Genomic DNA, 24,322 nt, shown 5'->3' on the forward strand with positions numbered 1-24,322 from the left:
TATAATTAAAATATTTTTATTATAAAGAATAGTAATTATAATTATTCAAGAAACACTGATAAGGTGTCTTTAAACAAACAGACAAACAAACAAACAAATACCCATAGAAGAAAGTTATATGTTGACTGCTTGATAAAAATGTTTGGATCCAAGGCTTATAGAAGCTAATCCTGTATTTCCTCTAGCAACAATCATTCAGCATTCACTAATTCAGTGTGCACAGAAAATTCACAGAACCTAACTACCACGAGTAACAATTCACTGCATATATATATATAAATGAATGTGTGTACATGTGCACATGTGTTACATATTTCATGACTCAAGCCTTTATATTTCTCACAAAGACTTACACTCCCTCAAGGGTAGAGATGGCAGTTTTGGAACAATGAATACTTCTAATAAATGTTGGCAGAGCTGCCCTCAATGGTCCAATTCTCCTTAGAGAGATATATATATATCAGACATATAAAGGGGATGAGACTTTTTCAATGTCTTATTCCCTGTTCCATCCCCCAACCCGCCAAATGACAAACTGTCATAAACAGGGAAATTGGAAACAAGTTATGCACGTCTTTTTCTTTTCTCTTCTAGATTGTTTCTTCCATCTCTCATTATTTTAAAATATGCTTGAGATGGATTTATAGTATTAATAAGAGGAAAGTTGTTGCTGACATTTTACCTAAATGCATGTTAACCACCAGGTCTCTCCTCTCTATTATTCTCAGGTACAGTGTAAGGCTCTAAACTGGGTCAATCTTTAATATAATTCTTTGGATGATAAGTGATTACCTGCCATAAAAAGATTTCACAGGGACAATTTTGTTTCTCGTTAGTATAAATTCTCAGATACTAAGACATTTCTCTAGCCAAAAGATTTCCCTCAATAGTTACATTCAAAAGGAAAGGTATGTCACCACTATGAGTTCACTAAAGGCGAACACACTTGTAAAAGTCCTTCCTGTATCTTTTAAACTCTGGTATGAATCTTTCGATGGTGAGTGAACGATGAACTGTGGCTGAAGGTCTTTCCACATTCATTGCACTCAAAGGGTTTCTCTCCAGTATGAGTTCTCATGTGCTGAGTTAAAGCAAAGTTGTCACAGAAGGCTTTCTCACATTCTTTGCATTCAAAGGGTTTTTCTCCAGTGTGGATCCTCTTATGCCGAACAAAATTTGCAGGTTGGGTAAAAGCCTTCCCACATTCTCTACAAACATAGGGTTTCTCTCCAGTGTGAATCCTCATGTGTCGAGTGAAGGAAGAGCTATAGTAAAAGGCTTTTGCACATTCTTTGCACTCCAAGGGTTTTTGTCCACTGTGGGTCCTGTTGTGTCGAATAAAAACAGAATGGTGTGTAAAGGCCTTTCCACATTTACTGCACTCATAAGGCTTCTCACCAGTGTGAATCCTCATGTGTTGAATTAAGGAAGAGCTGTCACAAAAGGCCTTCCCACATTCTTTGCACTCAAAGGGCTTCTCTCCGGTATGGGTCCTCTTATGTCGGATGAAAGTGGAGCGATGAGTAAAGGCCTTTCCACATTCACTGCACTCATAGGGTTTCTCTCCAGTGTGAATCCTCATGTGCTGAGTGAAGGATGAGTTGAGGCAAAAGGCTTTTCCACATTCTTTACATAAAAATGGTTTTTCTCCCGTGTGGGTCATATTGTGCTGGATAAATGTGGAGCGGTGCGTGAAGGCCTTTCCACATTTACTGCACTCATAGAGTTTCTTTCCAGTATGAATCCTCATGTGTTGAGCAAATGAGGAACTGTAGTAAAAAGCTTTCCCACATTCTTTGCATAAAAAGGGTTTTTCTCGAGTGTGAGTCATATTATGCTGGATAAAAGAAGAGCGGTGGGTGAATGCTTTGCCACATTCTTTGCACTCATAGGGCTTATCTCCGGTGTGAATACGCTGGTGCTCTGTGAGGTGAAACCTGCGTTTGAAGGCTTTCCCACACTCAATACACTTATATGGCTTTTCCCCAGTATGAAGCCTCATATGTCGAATGACATCAGCCATATAACGACAGGCTTTCCCACACTCATTGCACTCATAGGGCTTCACTCCAGCATGAATCTGTTGATGCCGAACAAGGGCCCACTTCTTGCTAAAGCCTTTCCCACATTCCATGCATGTGTAAGGGTTATTCCTTGCATCAATTATGGGGTCTTTTTCTGGTCGTTGAGAGTCATGTTCATGGACAGCATCTTGTGGAGTGACTCGTTCCTGTAAAACCCTTAAGCCCAGACTATCATCTGGCTCCAAATCGTCATGTTTATAGCTCAACTTCCCAGGGCATATCTCTTTGTGCGGGTTTGTTCCTGGCCTCAAGTTCCCTTCCTGAATTTCTATTAGCTTTTCCTCATCTCTAGCTTGCCCAAACCTGGAATCTCTTGAGGATCTCTGTGCCAGAAATTCCTGGAAAGAGAATTCCTCAGAGAAGGCCAGCTGAGAAACAGTAGGCTCTGTAGTCTTGGGTTTTGCTTTTTCACCTGAAGGAAATCCAATATAAAAAAAACATTAGTGATGTCAACATAGAACAAACAAAATCACTATTTTAGCAGAAGAATGAAGGTGACAACAGTGTCTCTGATGTCTACTGCATTTTTTTTTTTTTTGAGTCTCGTTCTGTCGCTCAGGCTCGAGTGCCGTGGCATGATCTTGGCTCACTGCAAGCTCTGCCTCACGGGTTCACACCATTCTCCTGCCTCAGCCTCCAGAGTAGCTGGGACTACAGGCGCCTGCCACCACACCCAGCTAATTTTTTTATTTGTAGTAGAGACGGGGTTTCACCATGTTAGCCAGGATGGTCTCGATCTCCTGACCTCGTGATCCGCCCACCTTGGCCTCCCAAAGTGCTGGGATTACAGGCGTAAGCCACCACACCTGGCCGCCTACTGCATTTTTACATCTCTCAAAACCAGGCTTGCAAATTCTTTCTTAATTCTTGGACTCTTGAGATCTTTAAAAGGAAACCCAAAGGAAAAGCAAGGGCAGAGGACAGAGAATCTGGAATGGAGACAGCTCCTCACTCTCCCAAATGAGGGAGATTGGGCAGACTAATAATTACAATGTGTGTGATGAATGTGCTCTGACAGAGGCAGTCTCATGGCACTATGGCAATGCAGGGAAGGTATACTTAACATGGCCCAGAAGAGAGACAGAGAGGGATCAGAGGATGTCTTGGATCACAGCACCAAGAAAAGGTGCTATGTGAGCTTTCTTTAAAAAGAGGAGTAGGAGTTCCCAGACAGAGGAATTAGGAGGGAAACTTTGGCAGATGAAAACAGAATGTACAAGGGTTGAAAGTCTTGAGAGAATGCTGATTGCTGAATAATGTAAATGGAATGAGATGATGGAGATGAGGATGGAAAGGCAGGCAGAGACAGAGAAGAAACATATTCTCAGGATTCTTGCCTGTAAAAGTGAGGAGGGTGAGAAGCATCTGGATGAACATAATGAGTCCACAATGTCTGAGTAAAGACTAAGTGAACATACACAAAATAGGTAAGATCTACATGAAGAAAATTATAAAACTTAATGCACTAAAGATCTATATGAAAAGAGATTAATCAATATAAAGTTGTCACTTCTCCCTAAATTCACTTCTAAATTCAGTACAACATCAGATAAAATCTCAATAGGGTTTTTCATAGATATTGACAAGCTGACTGTGGATGGAGACCAGTCAGCTAATACAGAGACTAGGATAACTCTGAAGAATAAAGCAGGGGACTTATCCTATGAGGAATTAGTATTATGATGAAACTATATGCATTCAGGCAGTGTGGTTAGGCATAGATATAAGACAAACGGTGAAAGGGAAAAATGAAATGGAGAACTCAGAAATGTATATATGTAACTTTGATATATGATAGAAGCAGCAGAGAAGGCCATTGGGAAAAGGAGGAACCATTCAATAAATGGATTTAGAACAATTATTTGCCACATGGAGAAAAATGAAATAATATTCCTACCTCATACCACATACAGAATTACCTCCAGAGTGATTAAGATCCAACTGTCAGAAGCTAAACATTAAACACAAAATAAAAATGAGTATCTTTTGAGAAAGATTTCTAGAACAAGATATAAAAGCATTAATCATAAATGAAAAATTTGACTACAGTAAATATAATAAACAAAAAAGCAAACAAACAAAAAAGGTAACGTTAGTATCAGATAGCAAAGACCTAAGAAAATGAGACAAAGAGGGGCATCACAAGATAAAGAGAAGACCATGGCACTAGGAAGACAAAATCATCTTAAATCTGTATGCACCAAACACCAGAGCCTCAAAATACATGAACCAAAAACTGAGTTGAAAGGGGAAATAAACTCACAATTATGGTTGGGAACTTCACTCCACCCCAAAATGAAAAATGAACATATTATGCACTGATATTCCACAGAAGATATACATTGACCAATCAACATGTGTTCAACTTTCTTGGTAATGGGGGAAAAACAAATTAGGACCACAGTGAGATGCCCCATTTTATACTCACTAGGTTGAAAAAACTAAAGGACCTGACAGCATCAACTATTGAAGAGTATGGTGTTCTATGAAATCGTTCAGATACGGCAAGGGAAGTGAAATGGGTATAACCATTTTAGGAAACAACAGAGCATTATCTAGTAAAATTCTTCTTTTGCTTATCTTATAATCCAGAAATGCCAGTCCAAGGAACTTTACTAAGAGAAACTCCTATAGATGTGTCTGAGGTCACATATATGAATTTATGGCAGCATTGTTTATGAGAACAAAAAACAATAAGCAAACATTTTTAAGCTCTCCCTGAAAATGAATACATTGTGTTATATTCATGCAACTGACTATAGCAGGAAAAAAATGAGTGAACTACAGCTATATGCATCATGAATGTTAGTAACTTACTGTTGAGTAAGAGTGAAAACCCTAGAAGACAATATAAACCACAATACACTTTTTATAATGTTCAAAAAAAGCAAAATACACACACACAAGAATACAATGTAACAACCTTTTATTTTTTTAGAAGGTTTATCAGTTTTAAATGGCATTATAAAAAGATATATAGATATGTTAAATTTATTTTTCTGACTTTTATTGTGATAAAATATAAAATTCACCATTTTGAGATGAAACAATCTTAAAAAGTAATGGGAAGACAAAGATAAAGTGGGCAAATATTTTAAATCACTCAAATTACCAAAACTGACAAGCAAAATCAGAATATCTGAATAGCCTATATTTATGGAAAAAACCTGAATCTTCCTACAGAATAAGCAATGGAATAACAAATCTTAAATTGGCCATGTATGCAAGGGAGGCAGCACAGGAATGGGAAAGGAAAGAAACACATCAACAGATGCAGGAAGCAGGTAATGTTCTTGTACTTGGCGAAAGTTTGTAGGTGTTCATTGCGATCTTTTTAAAGGAGGATGAATAAATAATAAAATGCAATGAAAGAAAATAAAACAAAAAACCAGGACACGCATTGACTAATGACCACAATGTGTCATAAATCACTATTTATCATTTTTCTAATTCTGCACACCTAGGGACAATTATGAAAGTCAGAGGGGGGTCCAGGTGTGGTAGCTCATGCCTGTAATCCCAGCACTTTGGAAGGCCAAGACAGGCGGATCACTGAAGGTCGGGAGTTCGAGACCAGCCTGGCCAACATGGTAAACCTCTTGTAAGAAGAGACACTAGAGAGCTTCCACTGTGTGTGAAGGCACTGAGGGAAGGCCATGTGAGCACAAAGTGAGAAGACAGCTGTCTGCAAGCTGGGAAGACAAACCTTATCAGAACTCAACCATGCTGGTACCTTGCCCTTAGACTTGCGGCCTCTAGACCTGAGAGAAAATACATTTCTGCTATATAAGCCATGCAGTCTATAGTATTTTATTACAGCAGCCAGAGCAGACTAACATACTTTTCTAAGACTCACTTTCCTCATCTGAAAAACTGGGATGTTCTGTTCCTGCCTACAAGCTGTGAGGAGAAAAAGCATATAAAACATTTGTTTGTGGCTGGGTGTGGGGGCTCACACCTGTAATCCCAGTGCTTTGGGAGGCTGAGGCAGGAAGATCACTTGAGGCCAGGAATTACCAGCCTGGCCAACATAGCAAAACCCCATCTCTACTAAAAATACAAAAAAATCAGCCAAGTGTGGTGGTGTATGCCTGTAATCGCAATTAGGAGGCTGAGGCACAAGAATCACTTGAACCCAAGAGGCAGAGGCTGCAATGAGCTGAGATTGTGCCACTGCACACTAGCCTAGGCGACAGAGTGAGACCCTGTCTGAAAAAAATACAAAAACCAAACCAAAGTTCATTTGCGTGACAAAGGGTAAATGTTTGGTAAACTGTAGACCACTGTCTATTATCATTATTATAGTTGAATTTAGCAATCAGGATGGCAACAGTGACCTGGGTAAGAACATATTAAGTGCTGTGGTGCTGAGCAACACCACTACCAGGCATCAAGGAATAAAGGGAAAGACACCAACTGCTCAGGCGTATGTGGAACAATGAAGGCTCTCATACATGGCTGGTGGAAATGTGAAATGGTGAGTTACTCTGAAACTGGTGGTTTCGATTAAAGCTAATCTATGCCCACACTTGATCTGGCCAGTCCACTTGTATGTATATTCCCCACAGAAATATGAGTTTATATCCAACAAAAAATAAAATCAAGAATATTCGTAAGAGTAGTCTTCATAATATTCCAAAAATGGAGACCAAATCAAATGTCCATCAATAGGAAAATGGGTCTATGTAGTCTATTCATTCAATGATGGTAATGAACTAACTCCAACGATATGCAACCACATGAATGAATCTGAGTCATAAAGATTATCGAAAGAAGTCAGGACAGAGTATATACTGGAAGGTTCTACGTATATGCCTTCAAAACTAATGTATGGTGATAGAGTGTAAACACTGGCTACTTTTGTAGAAGGGGATACTGACAAAGAATGAGCACAAGGAGCCTGTTAAGTGCTGAAAACACTGTATTTCTTGAACTGTGAGGTGGTTTCTCTGACTTGTACATATATAAAATTTTAAAGAAATGAAACTTTATGATTTGTACACTTATTATGTATAAATTGCACCTCAGTACAAACATAAGGGAAAAAATAAAGGAAGGTCTTGTGTAGATGTCTCTTCAAAGAATGAGAAGACTCCTCCAACAAGCTTGGCTATTCAGGTGAAATAGAGTCAGCAATATTTAGATGCTGCTGGAGACGTAAGAGCATTAAAAAAAAAAAAGTTTCCCCCAGGTATCAGAAACATCATCATTTTTTTAAATGTTGAGTACAGCGGGGATGAAAATATAGAAGAGGCAGGAAATAAGTGAAGAAGCATGTTCCCTGATGCAGCAGAGAGATTCATGTATGGCTTCTCATGATCCCCAAGTCATGGTGTTCACACCCTTTTGTAGTCCCCCTTTAGAATATTGGCAGGACCTCGATTTGCTTCTAAAGAATAGAATATGGCAAAGATGATGGAATGTGCATGATAAAATATATGTAATTTTATAAGACTGAAGCATCAGTTTTGCTGGAGTCTCACATAGTGGCTTGATTTGAAGAAGTGAGCTGACTGTGATGAGCTATGAGCTGCCTATGACAGTCCTGAGAGGACCTGGCTAAGCTGTGCCCGGACTCCCAATCCATAGGTGGGAGATAATAAATGAGTGATGTTTCCAGCTGCAGGGTTTGTGGTAATATTGTTACATATGAATAGCAGTAGATGGCTAATACACCTGAGAAGGCAGAAAGTGTAATCTAGATTATGCTGGAGAAATTAGCCATGGCTAGGATGAGAACTCTTCCACGGAAGTGAGAAGGAAGTTGCAGGATGAGTCAGATGCACGTGACTCAGTAAGTGTCAAAAAACAAGAAAATCAAGTGTGTAGGCTTTATTCATAAAGTAGGTCAGATGCTCTGACATCAGTGGCAAGGGAGGCGGTGATACATGGAATATGTGAGTGGATGCAGATATAACACACAGGGCTGACCAGAGGCACAGAGCACATGTGGGGAAAACAGTGAGGAATATGGCAGCATTATGCAGGCAAGAGATAATCACTTGGCCTAGAGTACTAATGCTGGAGCTGATGGAACTGGTGAAGGTGAGGGATTCAGGAGACATGGATGATGTAAAGCGGTCAAGATTCGGGGATGGCTGGATATTGGGTATGAGGGAGATGGAGGTATTGAGGGGTTGTCCACGTTTGTTTTTAGCCTTCTCCACTCACTGAAAGGGGCATTAGCTGAAAATGGGGAGATCATGAGGTCCTTTTGAAGCATGATGAGTGTGAGGTGTCTCTGAGACATTCAAGTGAAGATGTGGAACTGGGGAGAGGGGTGAAAGCTGGCTGAGCAGGCAAGAAGGACATTAGAGGGGCGAGATGGTGAATCTGCAGTGTCACAAATCCAGCTGCTTGATGGCTCCAGCTCCCTTTGGCAGCCCAGATGTGGGACTGACAAAGGCAATCATCACCTTGAGGTTTTAGAAGACAGGAGGGCCAGAAAACAATAGGGCTAGGGAGTGCTTCTGGGTATCTGATACACAAATGAAAGGATGGATGGATGGATGGATCAATAAATGACGGGCTGGAGAAGGTGAAAAATGGTGGGATGCAGAGTGTAGTTTGAAATAGTAATCTGCAGGAAAAGAAACGACTGTCTTCTGAATGCAGAAGAACGTCCGAGCTATCACTATTCCTTATGACTAACACTACATGAATATTACTAACAGGTAACTTCTGTTGAGCCACTCTGGGTCAGGCAGTGTGCTAGGCAGTTTCCTGTTATGCAGTCACATTCCCAAACAACCCAGTCATGCAGAAACTATCATCACTATCTTTCAAATGTAGGCTAAGTTTATCAGATAAGTGTATGTTCACTATACCCATGGGCTCTTCTCCTTGGGCATAAAAAAGCTAAACCACATTTCCCAGCCTGATAAAACGTGTATCCTAATACCTAGTTCTTGTCAATGAAATGTGAATGGAAGTGATGTGTGTGTGCAAGTGGAAGTGACTACTGCCCACCTCTCCCATTCCTCTTGGCCGGGGCAACCTTAAAGCTGCATATTGACAACAGAATGCATGTGATCCCTAAATAAATACAGGTACACGGCTTTCCCGCTGACCCACACTGGACTATGGCATGGATGAAAAAACTAAACTAAACTAAATCTGTTGAGTCACCAGGATTTTGGAGTTTATTTTTCAGAGAAGGTAAATAACTCAGCCTAACTTATATACCAAAGGCACAGTGACATCACACAACTTCTCCAGAGTCATGAGGCTAGTGAGTGGCAAATCATTAAAGCCTAGAATCTGTCTCCTACTGAGCATATTCCAACCTGAATAAAGGTGAAGAGTGTGTGATGGAGTGGGAAGATGGGGAACCATGGGGTCAAGGGCTCCATGACCACTCAAGACCACAAAATAGCTGCCCATGGCATTTCAGACACAGTGATGCCTGGGTGGTCTGCAAGCTGCCCTGATACTCGCTGCCAGACTCTCAAAGTCACCAACCTGCACAAGTGCTTTGGGAGAGGCCTCTCTTCACTGTCCACAGGTCCTGTCCATGTTCCAGTAGGTAGATCAGCTCTGGTTTGGGAACAGGATGCCCTGTGCATGGAGAAACAACTGGAGTATGGTATATAGGTAAAGACAAAAAGAAAAGTCTGAGGTGGAAAGGAGTATATACATTTAACATACTGCAACGAAACCCCAGAAGGGGCCCTCCCCCGCCTCACCAAAACTATTTCCTAATTAACCTAAGCTAGTAGGATTCAACCACCCTGTGCATCAAAACTACCTAGCAACACCCAGTTCCAAAAACAGAATAAATTAAAACAACTCTCTGAGCAGAAGGACTGAGCACTGGTAGTTTTTAAAGCTCCCCAGGTGATTTTGGTGCCCATGATGGTTGAAAAACACAGGACTAAATCGCCTGATGAATGGCATCTATTGATAGTTGTGTAAGGCAGGCCAGGGACTGAAGCTGAACATGGAGGCCTACTGCCCCACAAGGGTACTGGCCAGGGCCCTAGACTGAGGAGAGAAAGCAGATAGAGAACTGGGTTAGCATGGATTGGCATCGACCAAGCCAGGAGCCAGCAGCACCTCAGGGCTTCTCATCAGGTGAAGTAATAAATTATTTTCAGGGTGAAACTGGCAGGAGGTGGTCTTCTTCCACATGCAGCCACACACATTTTGCCAACTGGGAAGGCTAAAAGACTGAAGACTCTGGAGAGAAGTCAGTGACTGACGCACCAGGACCCAGAAGCATCAACTGGAAAATCTTGTCCTGGCATGCATCCAGCTGTCACTTAGCAAATGTTCACCACAGGATTATGCACACTTCCATGCCACATGCACACTCAGCAAACGTTCTGCCATATGCCTGGCACTGAGCTGGGTGATGAGCAGTGTTAAAGGGGAATCAGGCCTGCCTTCATCTCTGTTAAGGAATCAAGCACCCTGCTCCCACACGGATGCTGCTCATGTCGGTCCCTCCTCCTGGAATGCTGTTCCCCATACATCTCCTTTTCACAGCTAATCACAGTTGTCATAAAATAACACCGCGTTTACTTCATTAATGACTCATCCCTTGTGGGGACGCAGGGCTGGGAGAGCCCAGTGACGGTAACCATTTGAACATCTGAACGAAGCGAGACCTTGGGCCTCCATTAATTTCTACTCAGACCAACTTCTGGGCAAACTGGCTATTAGACGTTTAGGTGGCAGAGCATTTGGTATTTATTAATTTGTTAAATGTAGCAAACACATGTGGAAGTTATTTTGTTTCCAGCTCTATTCTAAGCACTTTATGGGTATTAGTTAACTTGCTGTGACAGGTTACTATAAAAATGGCAAAATCAAAATGGTATCAGGTCCCAGCAAGTTCCTGCTGCCTGCTCGAGGCTGGGAGTTTGAGGCTCCTCTTTCTACTGAGGAAGAAATTCACCAACAGCTACCGGAGTGTTAAAGATTCAGCCCTAAGCCAACACTCAACATTCAAGAGGCAGGAAAGAGAAAAGAAACAAAGAACAGCTTTCTCAGATAGCATACACCCATGCCATTTGAGAATGTGTCTATGCCCCCTTTACATAATCAGCTGTAGCAGCAGAGGAGCAAGGCACAGGCCTTAGGAAGTAAGGGTTACCTGTGCAGGTGCCAGGGGCCAAATAGACTTTTCAGCTGAGACTGTGTTGCTGAGAAAGATACCAGCAGCACTGATAACAAGCACCTTCTTAGTACCTGTGTCAATCACCCGCTGCTTGCAGAACTTCCCATTATCCACAGGTCCTGCTAACTGGGCTGTGAGGACATTTGACTCAACCAAGCTGGGCCAATTACCTTTTGTGGCAGTCTGGGATAAGCATATCAGACTGAGGCCAGCTGTGTTAGACAGCGGGATGAAAGTGTTGAGGAGGACTATGTTCCTTACACAACAATCTTTGATGGAGATGAAAGGAAACCCAGCAAGAGGAGGTCAGACCACAATGTGCGGAGGCTGCAGGGATCAGGGAAGGGTGTGTCCTGAGGCTTCCGGACCAGCCAGGCCTAGAAAGGGTGGATTCAAAGAGGCTGTGGGTCCCCGACATGGGAAGGTAATGAGGTCTTACCCAGTGAGACTAGGAGCCTGCAGGTCTCCAGCATCACCTCCTGGTACAGGGTCCTCTGGGCCAGGTCCAGGTGCCCCCATTCCTCTCCAGTGAAGGTCACAACCACGTCTTCAAATGATACTAATGCCTGGGAAGTCAAACAGAGGTGACAGGTGGCTGTGGAGGTATTAGGTGAAATTACAGCCCATTTCTTGGTTACTGGCAAAGGGTCCAGAGGCCCTGAATCACTGAGCAACTCCTGAGAAGCACTGAGCTCTGTGGAGGAAGATGGTGCCGCTGACAGAATACAAAGATGTGGGAGAGAAAAGCCTCCTAGGTTGGAAACCACTGGAAAATGATACAAGACAATGATAATCCCATATGACTGTGAAGAGCAGACAGTAACATCCTAGGATGTTAGAAGAATGGGGAAAAATAAGAATTCAAACAATAATCACAGCAGCAGTAGCTGAGCCTCACTGGTCTGCACCATTTGCCTGCACCCGAGGGCTTTACATGCTGTGTTCAAGCAACTAAATGTCTCCAGGTCTGGAATCAGGCTCCTGAAGTTTAGATCCAGCCTCTTGAACCAACCCATGCCAGATGTGTGACCTTGGAGAAGTCTCTTAATTTCTTGGAGCCCCAGTTTCCACATCAATACATTAATAGTTCCCACTTCAACAGACTGTTGTGAGAATTAATGAGAAAACATTCATAAAGCAAACATGGCAGTGCCCAGCACGTGTTACAATGTGTTTGTCAATTTCAGTAATCATCCTATAGCCCATGATGTAAATGCCATCATCATCTCCATTTCACAATCAGCAAATTGAGGCTCAGAGTCAAGTCACTCAGAGGTGTATGTCTAATAAGCAGAAGCAGGATTTGAAGCCACATCTCTCAGGTCCAGGATCTATGAGTGTGACCCCTGTACTCCTCCATCACCACAGTGAATCCACAGTGACAAGTGCTAAAAATATTTCCTATAATTTTTACAATTAAAACAATTTCAGCCACTCCTGAAAATACTTCCATAGATATGGAAGGAAGAGCAGAGCCTTTCTTTGCCTCATAGAAGAGGTACCTGAAGAGGTGCCAACTGCCTAGGGCTTAGGAGGGCTCAAACAAGGTTTCCCTGCCTTCAGGCAGCTGGGGCTTGCAGACTCCCTGGAATATCCCACAATGAGCAGCAACCTGTTCTTTTTCTTCCTGAGCCACGATTAGCACATTTCCCTTAGGTACCAGGTAACACAAGTGGCCAAGGGCAATGCAGGCTGTGGCTCTAAGAACCTGGGCAGTTGCCTTAAGCACCTTGTCTGTCCTGGGTGAGAATGGGATGTTGGCACGATGATCATGAGATGATCACACAAAATACATGTCAGCAGGTGACAAGCCCTGGTGTCATTCTACATCTCCTCATGCCTCTGCCTTTGTCCATACAGTTCCCCTTGCCAGAAAGGTTCCCCTAAGACCCCTTCATTCCAATGCCCACCTACTAGAGAGAGGCCTGCACCTTCCCCTTGCAAAGTGTACTTTAGCTGTCGCCCCAAGGGATCTCCAATTCACTGTGGGTGAAATATTGGTTAAAAATGTAAGCTTATGGCTGGGCATGTTGACTCATGCCAGTAAGTACTTTGAGAGGCCAAAGTGGGAGGATTGTTTGAGTTCAGGAGTTCGAGGCCAGCCTGGGCAACACAGTGAGCCCCTGTCTCCACAAAAAATTAAAAAATTAGCTGGGTGTGGTGGCACACACCGATAATCCTAGCTACTCAGGAGGCTTAGTGGGGAGGATTGCTAGTGAGCTGTGATGGGGCCACTGCACTCCAGCCTAAGCAACAGAGCTAGACCCTCTTTCAAAAAATAAATAAATAAATAAATAATGTAGGCCTTTGTGCTCGACATACTGGATTGTTTCTGTTACTTGTGACCTATGCAACCTTGGGTAGTTGATCTGAGTCTCCGGTTCCTCTTCTGTAAAGAAAGGAAAATGAAAGAATTTTACTCTGAGAAGAAGGGCATTAAAGATAATACGCAGAAACTGCCTCTCAGCACATTATCAGTGTGCTCAGTGAAGACCAGCTATTATTTGTTGCTGTTAGTATTTTTCCTATTTGCTCCGGTAGCACCCTAGGAGAGATCAATGCAGCACACATCCAGGAGAAGGCTTGCAGAGATCTGGGAACAATGTGACAGGGAAAATTGTCCAATGAGCTTGGCATGTGCAGGAGAGAATGGGAGGGGAAGTGTCCTGGTGGACTGGGCAGTGACTCTGCAGCCATGGTGGGGTGTGGGGTGGGGTTGGGTTAGATTAAATCTAAGTAGGATGGGAGCCCCAGAGGGTAGAATTTCATTCATTAATCACTTATCGACTAAGTGGTACAGGCCCAGAACAGAACAGTTTTGGGGCTGGGGATGGAAAACAGAAGCTCACATTCCGGGGTTAGGGGACAGATCCTCAGCAATAAACAATCAAGATAAAGTCAGAAGACTCTAGAAAACAACACAAGAGTGAGAAGACCACAAAGACTGGGAGTGACTTTACATGATGAAACCAGGGAAGCTCTCTCTGAAGAGACCCTGGAACAAGGTTAGATTGAGGTTAGAGAACAGGCCAGGTGAGGAAAAGTGAATAGACAACTCCTGAAGGTGATCAGAGTTATGAGGAGTAAACAGTGTGACATGCTGGAGAGTAACTTGGGGCCTGTTATGTGCTCACATTCCAAGAGACACACATTCACGTACACTGTCATTAATGAATATTGAACTGGATTTGCTTTTTAAATACAAGAGCATGTGTTAAACAGGAGCACGGATTCACTGCTGTTAGGCGTCATGCCAGATTCATTTGTAACAAACAAGGCATCCACAAAGACAAATCCAATGAGCTTCTTGCCTTCTAGCCTCCTGCCAAAAATGCTGCTCCCGCCTCACCTCTTGCCCTCGAGGCTCTCATTCCCTCTCCTAGCTTTTGGTAGGGCCAGACTTCCGCTGGAATGATTCCCTAAAACAACAGCAGGACCTGGGAAGTCCTTCTTCAAAGACGGCACCTAGAGTGATGCTCTCCGAGCACTGAAAGGGGACCACGTCACAAGCGTACCAGCTCCAGTTCCCTCCACAGAGAAAATTATTGAGATTCGCATTTTAGACCCGAGGGAATGGAGGCCGAGGGCAGCGAGGCGACAGCTCAAGGTTAGAGCCAGAAACAGGGACCTCTCCTTCCAACTCCTGTCCTGGATTCAGGACCCTAGGTAAGAAGTGATTACACCTGCCCTCTCACTTCACCCTCTCCCGGGATCTCCATATACTAGGGCATCAAAAGCGAGAAGCGCAGAGTCCCGAAATCCCCCGTATTACAGAGGATGGGTGCGTGCGGGCGGTGACTCCAGCGCGCGCGGGCTGCGGAACCCTCCACTCACCAACGCCGGCGCCGCCATAGGCCCAGGGGGCGGGGTGAGGCCGTGAGAGTCGGCGAGGAAGCCGGTCCTGCTGGCTCGGCCGACCCCGGGCTCCGGCTCTGGGCTGCGAGGGACCTCAGTCCTCGCCGCCATGTAAAATGCGCACAAGGTTCGCGGCGCCGCCTCTGCGCGCCGTGGGGACACAGGGCTGGCGCCAAGGCCCCAGGAAGCGTTTTGCAGACGCTTATGGGGGTGAGATCGCGGCTGACATAAAAGCGTGTAAGTGGGTCCTATCCTCCTCACTGTCCGTCTCTACTTGGTCTCGAAAAGTGACCCCTGTCTGGCGTTGTGGCCGGTGTAGCGTCGGTAACAACAGCATCTTCAACATAACGGCGTCCAAAGACTCGACGCCGGAAGTCCCGCCCACGCCACTACGGGAAACGCCCCTCTGCGCTTTCCGTCTATGGCTTGGGGCCGGCTTCCGTCCCTTGTAGCACTGCCTTCTGGGTAATGTAGTTTGACAGAATCCGAGTGGTACCTGGAGCGCACTCTGTTCTCGGTGACGCGGCTTCTCAAGGTTCCCAAGAAAGGGATTGGCTTCACCTCCTCGTAAAGGATAGGTACACAGATTTCCGTGGAAATCATCTGGAAATTATCTGAGGCAATGACCCACTCTCATTGGGTAGCCCTGCTCTGCAGAGGTAGTCACAGAGCTGTAACACTGCCTTTTCAATAAACCTGTTTTTGGCCGGGCGCGGTGGCTCAAGCCTGTAATCCCAGCACTTTGGGAGGCCGAGACGGGCGGATCATGAGATAAGGAGATCGAGACCATCCTGGCTAACACGGTGAAACCCCGTCTCTACTAAAATACAAAAAAAATTAGCCGGGCGAGGTGGCGGGCGCCTGTACTCCCAGCTACTTGGGAGGCTGAGGCAGGAGAATGGCGTGAACCCGGGAGGCGGGGCTTGCAGTGAGCTGAGATCCGGCCACTTCACTCCAGCCTGGGCAACAGAGCCAGACTCTGTCTCAAAAAATAAAAATAAATAAATAAATAAATAAAGCTGTTTTCTTCTACCACCGGCTTGCCCTTGAATCCTTTCCTGGGTAAAGCCAAGAACCTTCACAGGCTGAGCCCCACTTTGGGACTCACCTGTCCTGCATCAGTTTTATATTTTATACTTCAGTCTGTGATCCACTTTGAGTTAACTTTTGTAAAAGATATTAGGTCTAGGTGGGGGTTGTTTTGTTTGGTAGAATAGGACGAATGTGTAAATATAATAATTACAAACAGCTATAAATTATCCTACTAATAATCTGAGGAATTTGGTTAGTTGTGATTTCCTGTTTTGCAATCATTTATTAGAATCACAGGAATGGCAGTGAATTAATCAATAGAAACAACGTCTGCCTTGCTAATTAGGTTATACAACTCCAGAACTTTTTTTTTTTTTTTTTTTTTTTTTTTTAGTTTTTGAAGAGATGAGGATCTCGTTGTGTTGTCCAGGCTGGTCTCGAACTTCCAGCCTTAAGCAATCCTCCTGCCTTGGCCTCCCTAACTGCTGGGATAACAGGTGTGAGCCACCGTGCCCAGCCTAGACCTTTTCCCATATTCACTACACTCATGAGAACTTTCATCCGAGTGAACTCTCTGATGTTTACTGAGGTTGGGGCTTTGGATAATTTCTCATATTTGCTGTACTCATAAGGTTTTTCTGTGGTGTGAACTCTTTGGTGTTGAAAGAGATCAGAGTAGTAGCTGTCAAATTTAACCACTGCTCCAGATGGAAAGTCAGGATCTCCAACTCACATCTCTTAGGAGATGCACTCATAAGACCTTTCTCCACTGTGGATTTGCTGATGTTGAATAAATCTCACTTGCTGTTGAAAGGGTTTAATTTTCTCTCAGACTTTTCTTTAGTGTGAACTCAGATGCATATTGAGAGTAGAGGCTTGTCTAAAGAATTCCCCATATTCTCTACACCCATAAGGCCTTTCCCCAGTGTGGACTCTCTGGTGCTATACAACTGTGAAATTGTGGCTGAAGGCATTTCCAAGTTGACTGTATTGGTAATGCCTTTGCACAATGAGAAAGGCCGCTGCACATGGTATGCTCTTGTGTGGCTCCCCCATTCTAGGAGTGACCTGATGCTGGAGAAAGCCTGCTGTGGCTAGAAAGTCCCCATCCTCCCTGTGTGGGAAAGGCTCTTCTGATGTGCGGTTGCTTCGAGTCTTCACAAGCAAGGTCCTCCCCTACTCCTTTCTGATGGACTTCTCTATATTCTCTGCACCTGTTGCTGGGGAAGGTTTACACTCACTCAGAATCTTCTCCACATACCACATGTGTATGATGATTTCTGCCCTGGGTGTGTTACTTGGTATCCAGCCAGGTGCAAAGTGTCTTTCAAGAGTAGACCACATGGCCAGGTGCAGTGGCTTATGCCTGTAATTCCAGCACTTTGGGAGGCTGAGGTGGGAGAATTACTTCAGGCCAGGAGTTTGAGACTAGTCTGGGCAACATGGTGAGACCCTGTCTCTAAAAAAATTTTTTTAAATAAGCTAGGTGTGGTGGTGTGCACTTGTAGTCTCAGCTACTTGGGAGGCTGAGGTGGGAGGATTGCTTGAGCCCAAGAGGTTGAGGCTGCAGCTGTACCAATGTACTCCAGCCTTGGTGACAGAGTGACACCCTGTGCAAGAAAGAGAAGAGAAGAAATTAAGGAAGGAAAGAAGGAAGGAGAGGGAAAGAAAGAAAGAAAGAAAGAGAGAGAGAGAGAGAGAGAAAGAAAGAAAGAGAAAGAAAGAAAGAGAAAGAAAAAGAAAGAAAGGAAGGAAGGAGAAAAAAAACACAGGGAAAAAGAAAAAAGAAAAAGAGGAAGGAAGGGGAAAGAAGGAAGGGAGAGAAAGAGAAAGAAAGAAAAATAAAGAAAAGAAAGAAAGAAAAAGAAAAGAAAGAAAAAAGAAAGAAAGGAAAGAAGGAAATGAAAGAAAAGAGAGAAAGAGAAACGAAGGGAGAGAAAGAAAGAAAGAGAAAGGAAGGAAGGAAACGAAAGAAAAGACAGAAAGAGAAAGAAAGGCAGAAAGAAGGAAAGAGAAAGAAAGAAAAGAAAGAGAAAGAAAGAAAGAAAAAGAGAAGGAAGGAAGGAGAAAAAGAAAAAATAAAACCTCACACATGGCAGTTGTAGGTTCTGGGTGAAAGGACTTGCCTGGGATTCTTGACACGTGACACTTTCTCAACATTATGGTCAGAGAGAGAGCTCTTCCTTACCTTCCAATCCATGCCAAAAAGCTGAAAGCAATGAAATGCTGGTACAATTCTTGTTAGCTTTAGTGGGAGAAAACAGCCCCATCACAAAGTCTGACCCAGGAATGAGCCTGTGGAATTGTCAGTAAGACAAAAGTGCTGAGGAAGCGGGAGGAAGCATCTGCTGGGCAGTAGTAAGACTCTCAAGGTGACAGAATAGAGGAGGCTTTAACAGTGCCACGATCTTGCCAGAGCCAAGAATACCAGGATGCAGTGCAGACGTGATAGAGGCAGGGTCTCCAGCTCACTTCTCCATAAGCACCCTCCAGCAGGGCTTTGGCTGCTGGTAAAACATGAGCCCTAAAGGTGTGTCCAGGCCCAAGAAAAATGCAACTGCACCTGAGTTGCTGGTGTTGAGGGACTGTTAATGGAAACGCACATCTCACAACCCATGAATTGTAGGCCAGTGTTGGAGAGCACTCCAGAGTGAGCAGTGGAGAGGGTGAGACGTGGAGACCAGGATGTGGGGGGCATCCTGGGGCCCAGTGTCAGAATAGAAATGACAAGTGGATAAAGTTTCAAGAATGGGGAAGGAGTGATATGGATGAGGTATGGCCATTAGCTTTGGAACCCAAACAATGGTGAACAGGGACAGGTTACTGACAATGTGAACCTAGTCCTGATGTCACACTCTCCTCTTCCTACTTCCCAAGGCCAAGACCCCTCTAACCACCTCTTGTCATGGTTGTCATGGTGTCTGCTCTGTTCAGGCACCCAGGCCTATTCCCCCATCTCCAGTTGGGCAACTAAATGGTTGAGGCCACAGGTTCCGCATCCATGGATTCGACTAACTGTGGATTAAAAATACTTGGAAAAAAATGGTTGCCTTTGTACTGAATAAGTATAGGCCTTTTTTTCTTATTATTCCCTGAATAATACAGCAGCACAACTATTTACACAGCACTTACATTGTGCTGGGTATTGTAAGGAAGCTAGAGATGAGTTAAAATATATGGGAGGAGTCTATGTGTAGTAGGCTATATGCAAATTCTATGGCACTTTATATTAGGGACTTGAGCATCTGTGGATGCGGTATCTGTGCAGGATGCTGGAACCAATGCCCCATGGATCCCAAAGGGCGACTGTGTATGATTTCTCCTCCACACTCAATACTCTCACCTCCTCTTTTATGTGACAATCCCATCCAGTCACTGTCCCCATCTCAATGTTAGAATTTTGGTTCATATCCTAACCTAAGATCTGAAGGCTATGAACAAAATGGTAAGTTATTTGTCACCACTCACTCCCAAAATATAATTGTGACAAACAGGATACCAAGTGAAAGACCCTAGACAAAAAGCCATGCACACCATGTGAATCCATACATGTAACCTTCAAGAAGAGGCCAATCCAATGTATGGGGAAGGAAATCAGAACAGTGATGCCTTTTGGGGGAACTGACTGGGAGATGCAGAGGGAACCTGCTAGGGATTGAGAATGCCTGATAGCTTGATCTAGTGGAAGTTACTATAAGTGGGGACACAGATTAAATATGAATTGAAATGAACACTTAGGACTGAACATTTTGCTGAGGTATGCCTTATGGTATACCTCAAATTAACAAGCATATTAAAACAATAAGTCATGCTCAAAAATGTTATTGTTCTCTTTGGGCAGCAGCTTCCTAGAGGAAGCCAATTGGGTCTAGAGTCAGCAGCTTTGGGGAAAAGTCCACACTTTACCAGGGATGTTGTGAGGACTATCAGTGGAGCAGGGAGAGTGCCTGGAACAGGGCCTGGCACAGGGTCAGTGCTCAGGGGACGTTGGCTGTGACCATTCGTATAAACTGCTATTCTTTAAGTTGACATGCATTTTGTTTACTTAAATTGATTTCTTCATAAAGGGAATCTTGTATTACTTATAAAAGAAAAAACTAGTTTCACTTTTCACAAATCAGTTTCCATCAAAATACAACATTGAAATAAAAAGAGTGCTGTAAGTTCTGGTAAGCTTATGTGGCCTACCTTGTGCATCTGATGTAGGTGAACCTCAAAATTGGGGCTCAGCCCAGGAGGGTTCTTGGTTTTGCTCTGGAAAGAATTCAAGAGCAAGCTGACAGAGCAAAGTGAAAGCAAGTTTATTGGGGCCACAGAGGGCAGGAAAATGGCTGCTCTGTAGTAGAGTAGTAACAGGAGCCCACGTGGATCACTGGCTAGCTATATTTACGGCTATTCCTGCATTGTATGCTAAATAAGAGCTGGGTTATTCACAAGTTTTCTGAAAAAGGGATGGAGGTTCCAGTAACTGAGGGTTCCTCCCTTTTTAAAATCATATGTATTAGTCAGTTTTCACGCTGCAGATAAAGACATATCCAAGACCAGGCAATTTACAAAAGAAAGAGGCTTATTGGACTTACAGTTCCACATGACTGGGGAGGCCTCACAATCATGGCAGAAGGCAAGGAGGGGCAAGTCACATCGTATGTGGATGGCAGCAGGCAAAAAGGGAGCTTGTGCTGAGAAACTCCCATTTTTAAAACCATCAGATCTTGTGAGACCCATTCACTATCACAAGGAACACAGGAAAGACCCCTCCCCACCGCCCCATGATTCAGTCATCTCCTACTGGGCCCCTCCCACAACATGTGGGAATTATAGGAGCTACAAGATGAGATGTAGGTGGGGACACAGAGCCAAACCATATCACCACATAAGGTGGCTTCTGGGAGTTGCATGGCATTTGTAAACTGTCACGGCACTGGTGGGAGTTTCTTTTAGCATGTTAATGAGTTATAATTAATGTATAATGAGCAATGAGGGCAACATCTTGGTTTTAGCTGGTTTTGGCCAGTCTCTTTGCTACATCCTGTTTTGCTCAGATCCTGTTTTGATCAGCGGGGCCTTGTGACAGGTGCTCAGAAAACAAGTCCCACTGATCTTCACCTCATTCCTCCCTCAGAGATTATATACTCCTCCTTAATCTTTTTTTTCTTTTCTTTTTTTCTTTTTTTTGAGGCAGAGTCTTGCTGTGTCACCCAGGCTGGAGTGCAGTGGTGCAATCTTGACTCACTGCAACCTCCGCCTCCTGGGTTCAAGCGATCCTCCTACCTCAGCCTCCCAAGTAGCTGGGATTATTACAAGTATATGCCACCATGCCTGGCTAATTTTTATATTTTTAGTAGAGACAGAATCTCACCATGTTGGCCAGGCTAGTCTCAAACTCCTGATCTCAAGTGAGCTGCCTGCTTCAGCCTCCCAAAGTACTGAAATTACAGGTGTGAGCCACCGTGCCCAATCTTTCCAAGTTTTTAAGAGGGCTAAATATCTTGGGTAAACAGGGGAGCCATTCTTTTCCTCTGTGGGAAAGGGTAATACTTTATTTCCTTATTCTTGGAGAGCTTTTTGAACCTGGCCCAAGTTGATAGTAGGAGTAAGCATTTTATGCCTCCTCATCAAACAGGAGGTCTGAAGTTAAAAAGGACCTCCCATAGGTCATATCAAATGGGCTAAGATTTAAGGTTCCCTTTGGAACTATCATTATGCACAAAATGGCTATGGGTAGGAGAGGACCCCAGGGTCTCTGGACAAAGTTTTGCTAGTGTCCTTCTGAAAACATGGTTGGCTTTTTCTACCTTACCAGAGGATTGAGGCCTCTAGGAGGAGGGAAGGTGATAGCTAATGCCTAAGGCTGAGGAAACCTACTGAGTTGCCTTAGCTGTGGAGAAAAGTCCATTATCACTTAGCAAACTTTTTTGTAATCCAAACTTTGGGATGATTTCTTTAAGTAAGAATCTGACTTGGCAGGCTGAGGCAGAAGGATCACCTGAGCCCAGGAAGTTGAGGCTGCAGCAAGCCATGACTGCATCACTGCCCTCCAGCCTGGCCAACAGAGCAAGACTCTTTTCTACCTGGTGATAGTTCCTATAAGTACTAGCAAATATTTGAGTCCCCTCTAAAATGGCATCTGGGTGCAATCTGTTTGCCAGTCTTCCCCAGAGTATGTTCCTTGGTGTTGTACAGGTTTGAGGAGGAGGGAGGTACAGGGTTGCTCCCTGGATCATCTTGGGCACAGAGTTCACAGGCCCTGGTGACCCTTTTACAGTCTGGGACAGTCGCTTCCTTAAGAATGTTTGGGAAACCGATTTGAAGAGAGACTGTCACCCAAATGTGAGAAGTCATGGAAATGCCAAATTGTTTTCCATGGCTCAGTCTTGGGGAGAAAGTTTGTTGTTTCCTAGTAACTGCCCTGAGGGGTTCTTTTTCAAGCCTTTTTTGTTCAGCCCATTTATTATAATTTCCTTAGCTGTATAGTATGGGACCACTGACGTGGGGGGAGCATTAGATATTAGTGTAGTGGCCTGTAGTATCCATCTTCCTTTAGCTGTGGCCTTGTTGTTCTGTCTGCCAGGGCATTTCCCTTAATAATGGAGGAGTCTCCCTTTAGGTATCCCCTGCAATGATTAACCACTATTTCCTTTGAGAGTTGATCATCTTTACATAAAGCCAAATCTGACATAGAAAAAGGCACATGTACTCTGATTGTCCCCCATCTCTGTCTGCTGCCTAATGGACATAGGTTTGAATTTAGGGGCTGCTATGGGGCCCCAATCCTGGCAGTACTGATAAGGCTTACTTCCTCAGGCAGCAGGGATATAGGTGGATAATGGGGAGGGATGCCTGATGACCATGAGGAGGGATTTCGCACTGGAGAACTGGTGGGAGTCCCTCCCAGATCAGAGCTGGGGCACTGAGGAAGCTCTGGGGGTGGGGAGGTAAGGCCTCCTAGGGCGATTAGCTTGGAGGGGTCATCTAGGGTGTCTGGAGTGGCTTCTTGGTGCCTTAAAGTGACATGACCCAGGCACATTCTATAACTATCCCTCAAGTCAGGATCCTCATAGAGGGCCATGAAAGCCTATACATAGGGGATTTCTCCCCATTTTCCTTCCCTTTTACAGAATAAATACAATTGTAACAGTATTATAGTGCAAAGAACCATTTTTAGAGAGACTAAAATGGTCTCTCTAGACCTAGAAATTTTGGGGGAGAACAATTTTCTTGGTCTCCCAATTTGTGTTGGTCCCAAATGGTGTTGCAATATAAAATTAATTTCCTTTCTTTAAGCTGTCTAATTTGAATTTGCTCCAATTGCCTAAAAAGCACCCTGGCATCAAGTCCTCCAGGAGTCCTCTGTAGAGGAAAACTACAGACAGAAGTTTTTCTAAGTCTAGCGAGAGCCCAGTTATTTTTTTTCTTTCAAATTCTCATCTCCCTTTTTCCTCAAGAAAGGGCAATTGCCACCAATCCCTGCAAAGAGGGCACGATTACAGTCAGCAAGGGTGCCGCAAAGCTGAATTGTGAGATATGGGTGGGCAGCAGAGTGATGACTGTATCCACTAGTAAATGGATGCGACAAGAGGTGTTTTCATAGGCAAGAAGTAGAGAAGGAGAAGGGAGAAGTGAAAACAGGGTGACAGAATTCTAGTACTCTGAATTCCACAAAAAGTTAAGAAATCATCTTGGTTTTGGGCAAAAGAAGGATTAGAAGAGGTTACCCAAAACGGGCGGTATGACAAAGGCTAACAAGGTGCCAAAAGCCAAAACCCCAGAGCATCTGGGTATTGGTCAATGAGAATGCCTCCAAACCAAATGCCAAAAACCCCCAGAGCATCTAGAGGGTGACCAACAGTGAACTCCAAAGGCACAAGATCGAACACAATTAGGACCACAGAACAATGTGACTCTCGTGTCCCAGAGTCAGCACAATGGGAGAACCTCTTAAAATAACAACAAAAAAGAAAGAATTCATAACAAACAAGGAAAGTGTCCTGCCGTACACAGAATAGAAACAATTGCCCAAATAAATAGCCAAGGCAAAAACTACAAATGCAACCACAAAATAAATGTCAGCATGCATTTTGGCACTAAAAGTGGAAAAGAAAAATGGCCAGTCCTTAGAAAGTAAAGAGAAAAGGTCTGAGAGAAAGGGCAGCAAGGCAGGTTACAAAAGACATGGCTGGCCAGGCATGCTGTCATCTGAGACCCCATTCCCATTTCCTGGTCCACTCTG

General features: G+C 44.0%; 1 protein-coding gene and 1 long non-coding RNA gene across 2 annotated transcripts in view; one reads left to right on the top strand and one right to left on the bottom strand.

The window, feature by feature from the left end:
* ZNF599 (zinc finger protein 599) lies at positions 1 to 15,427 on the bottom strand. The gene is made up of 4 exons (XM_050768748.1): positions 15,040 to 15,427; positions 11,645 to 11,771; positions 9,546 to 9,641; positions 1 to 2,496 (listed from the first exon to the last, which is right to left on the bottom strand). Exons 1-4 carry the CDS (start codon positions 15,169 to 15,171, stop codon positions 971 to 973), a joined length of 1,881 nt encoding a protein of 626 aa, XP_050624705.1. The 5' UTR covers positions 15,172 to 15,427; the 3' UTR covers positions 1 to 970.
* Positions 15,220 to 24,322, top strand: part of LOC126941953 (uncharacterized) — a 21,979-nt gene continuing 12,876 nt past the window's right edge. Inside the window, exon 1 of the long non-coding RNA XR_007721467.1 lies at positions 15,220 to 15,297. This is a non-coding gene — a long non-coding RNA (uncharacterized LOC126941953). The remainder of the gene's footprint in view (positions 15,298 to 24,322) is intronic.

Source organism: Macaca thibetana, chromosome 19 (assembly GCF_024542745.1).
Source record: "Macaca thibetana thibetana isolate TM-01 chromosome 19, ASM2454274v1, whole genome shotgun sequence".
Classification (NCBI taxonomy): Eukaryota; Metazoa; Chordata; class Mammalia; order Primates; family Cercopithecidae; genus Macaca; species Macaca thibetana.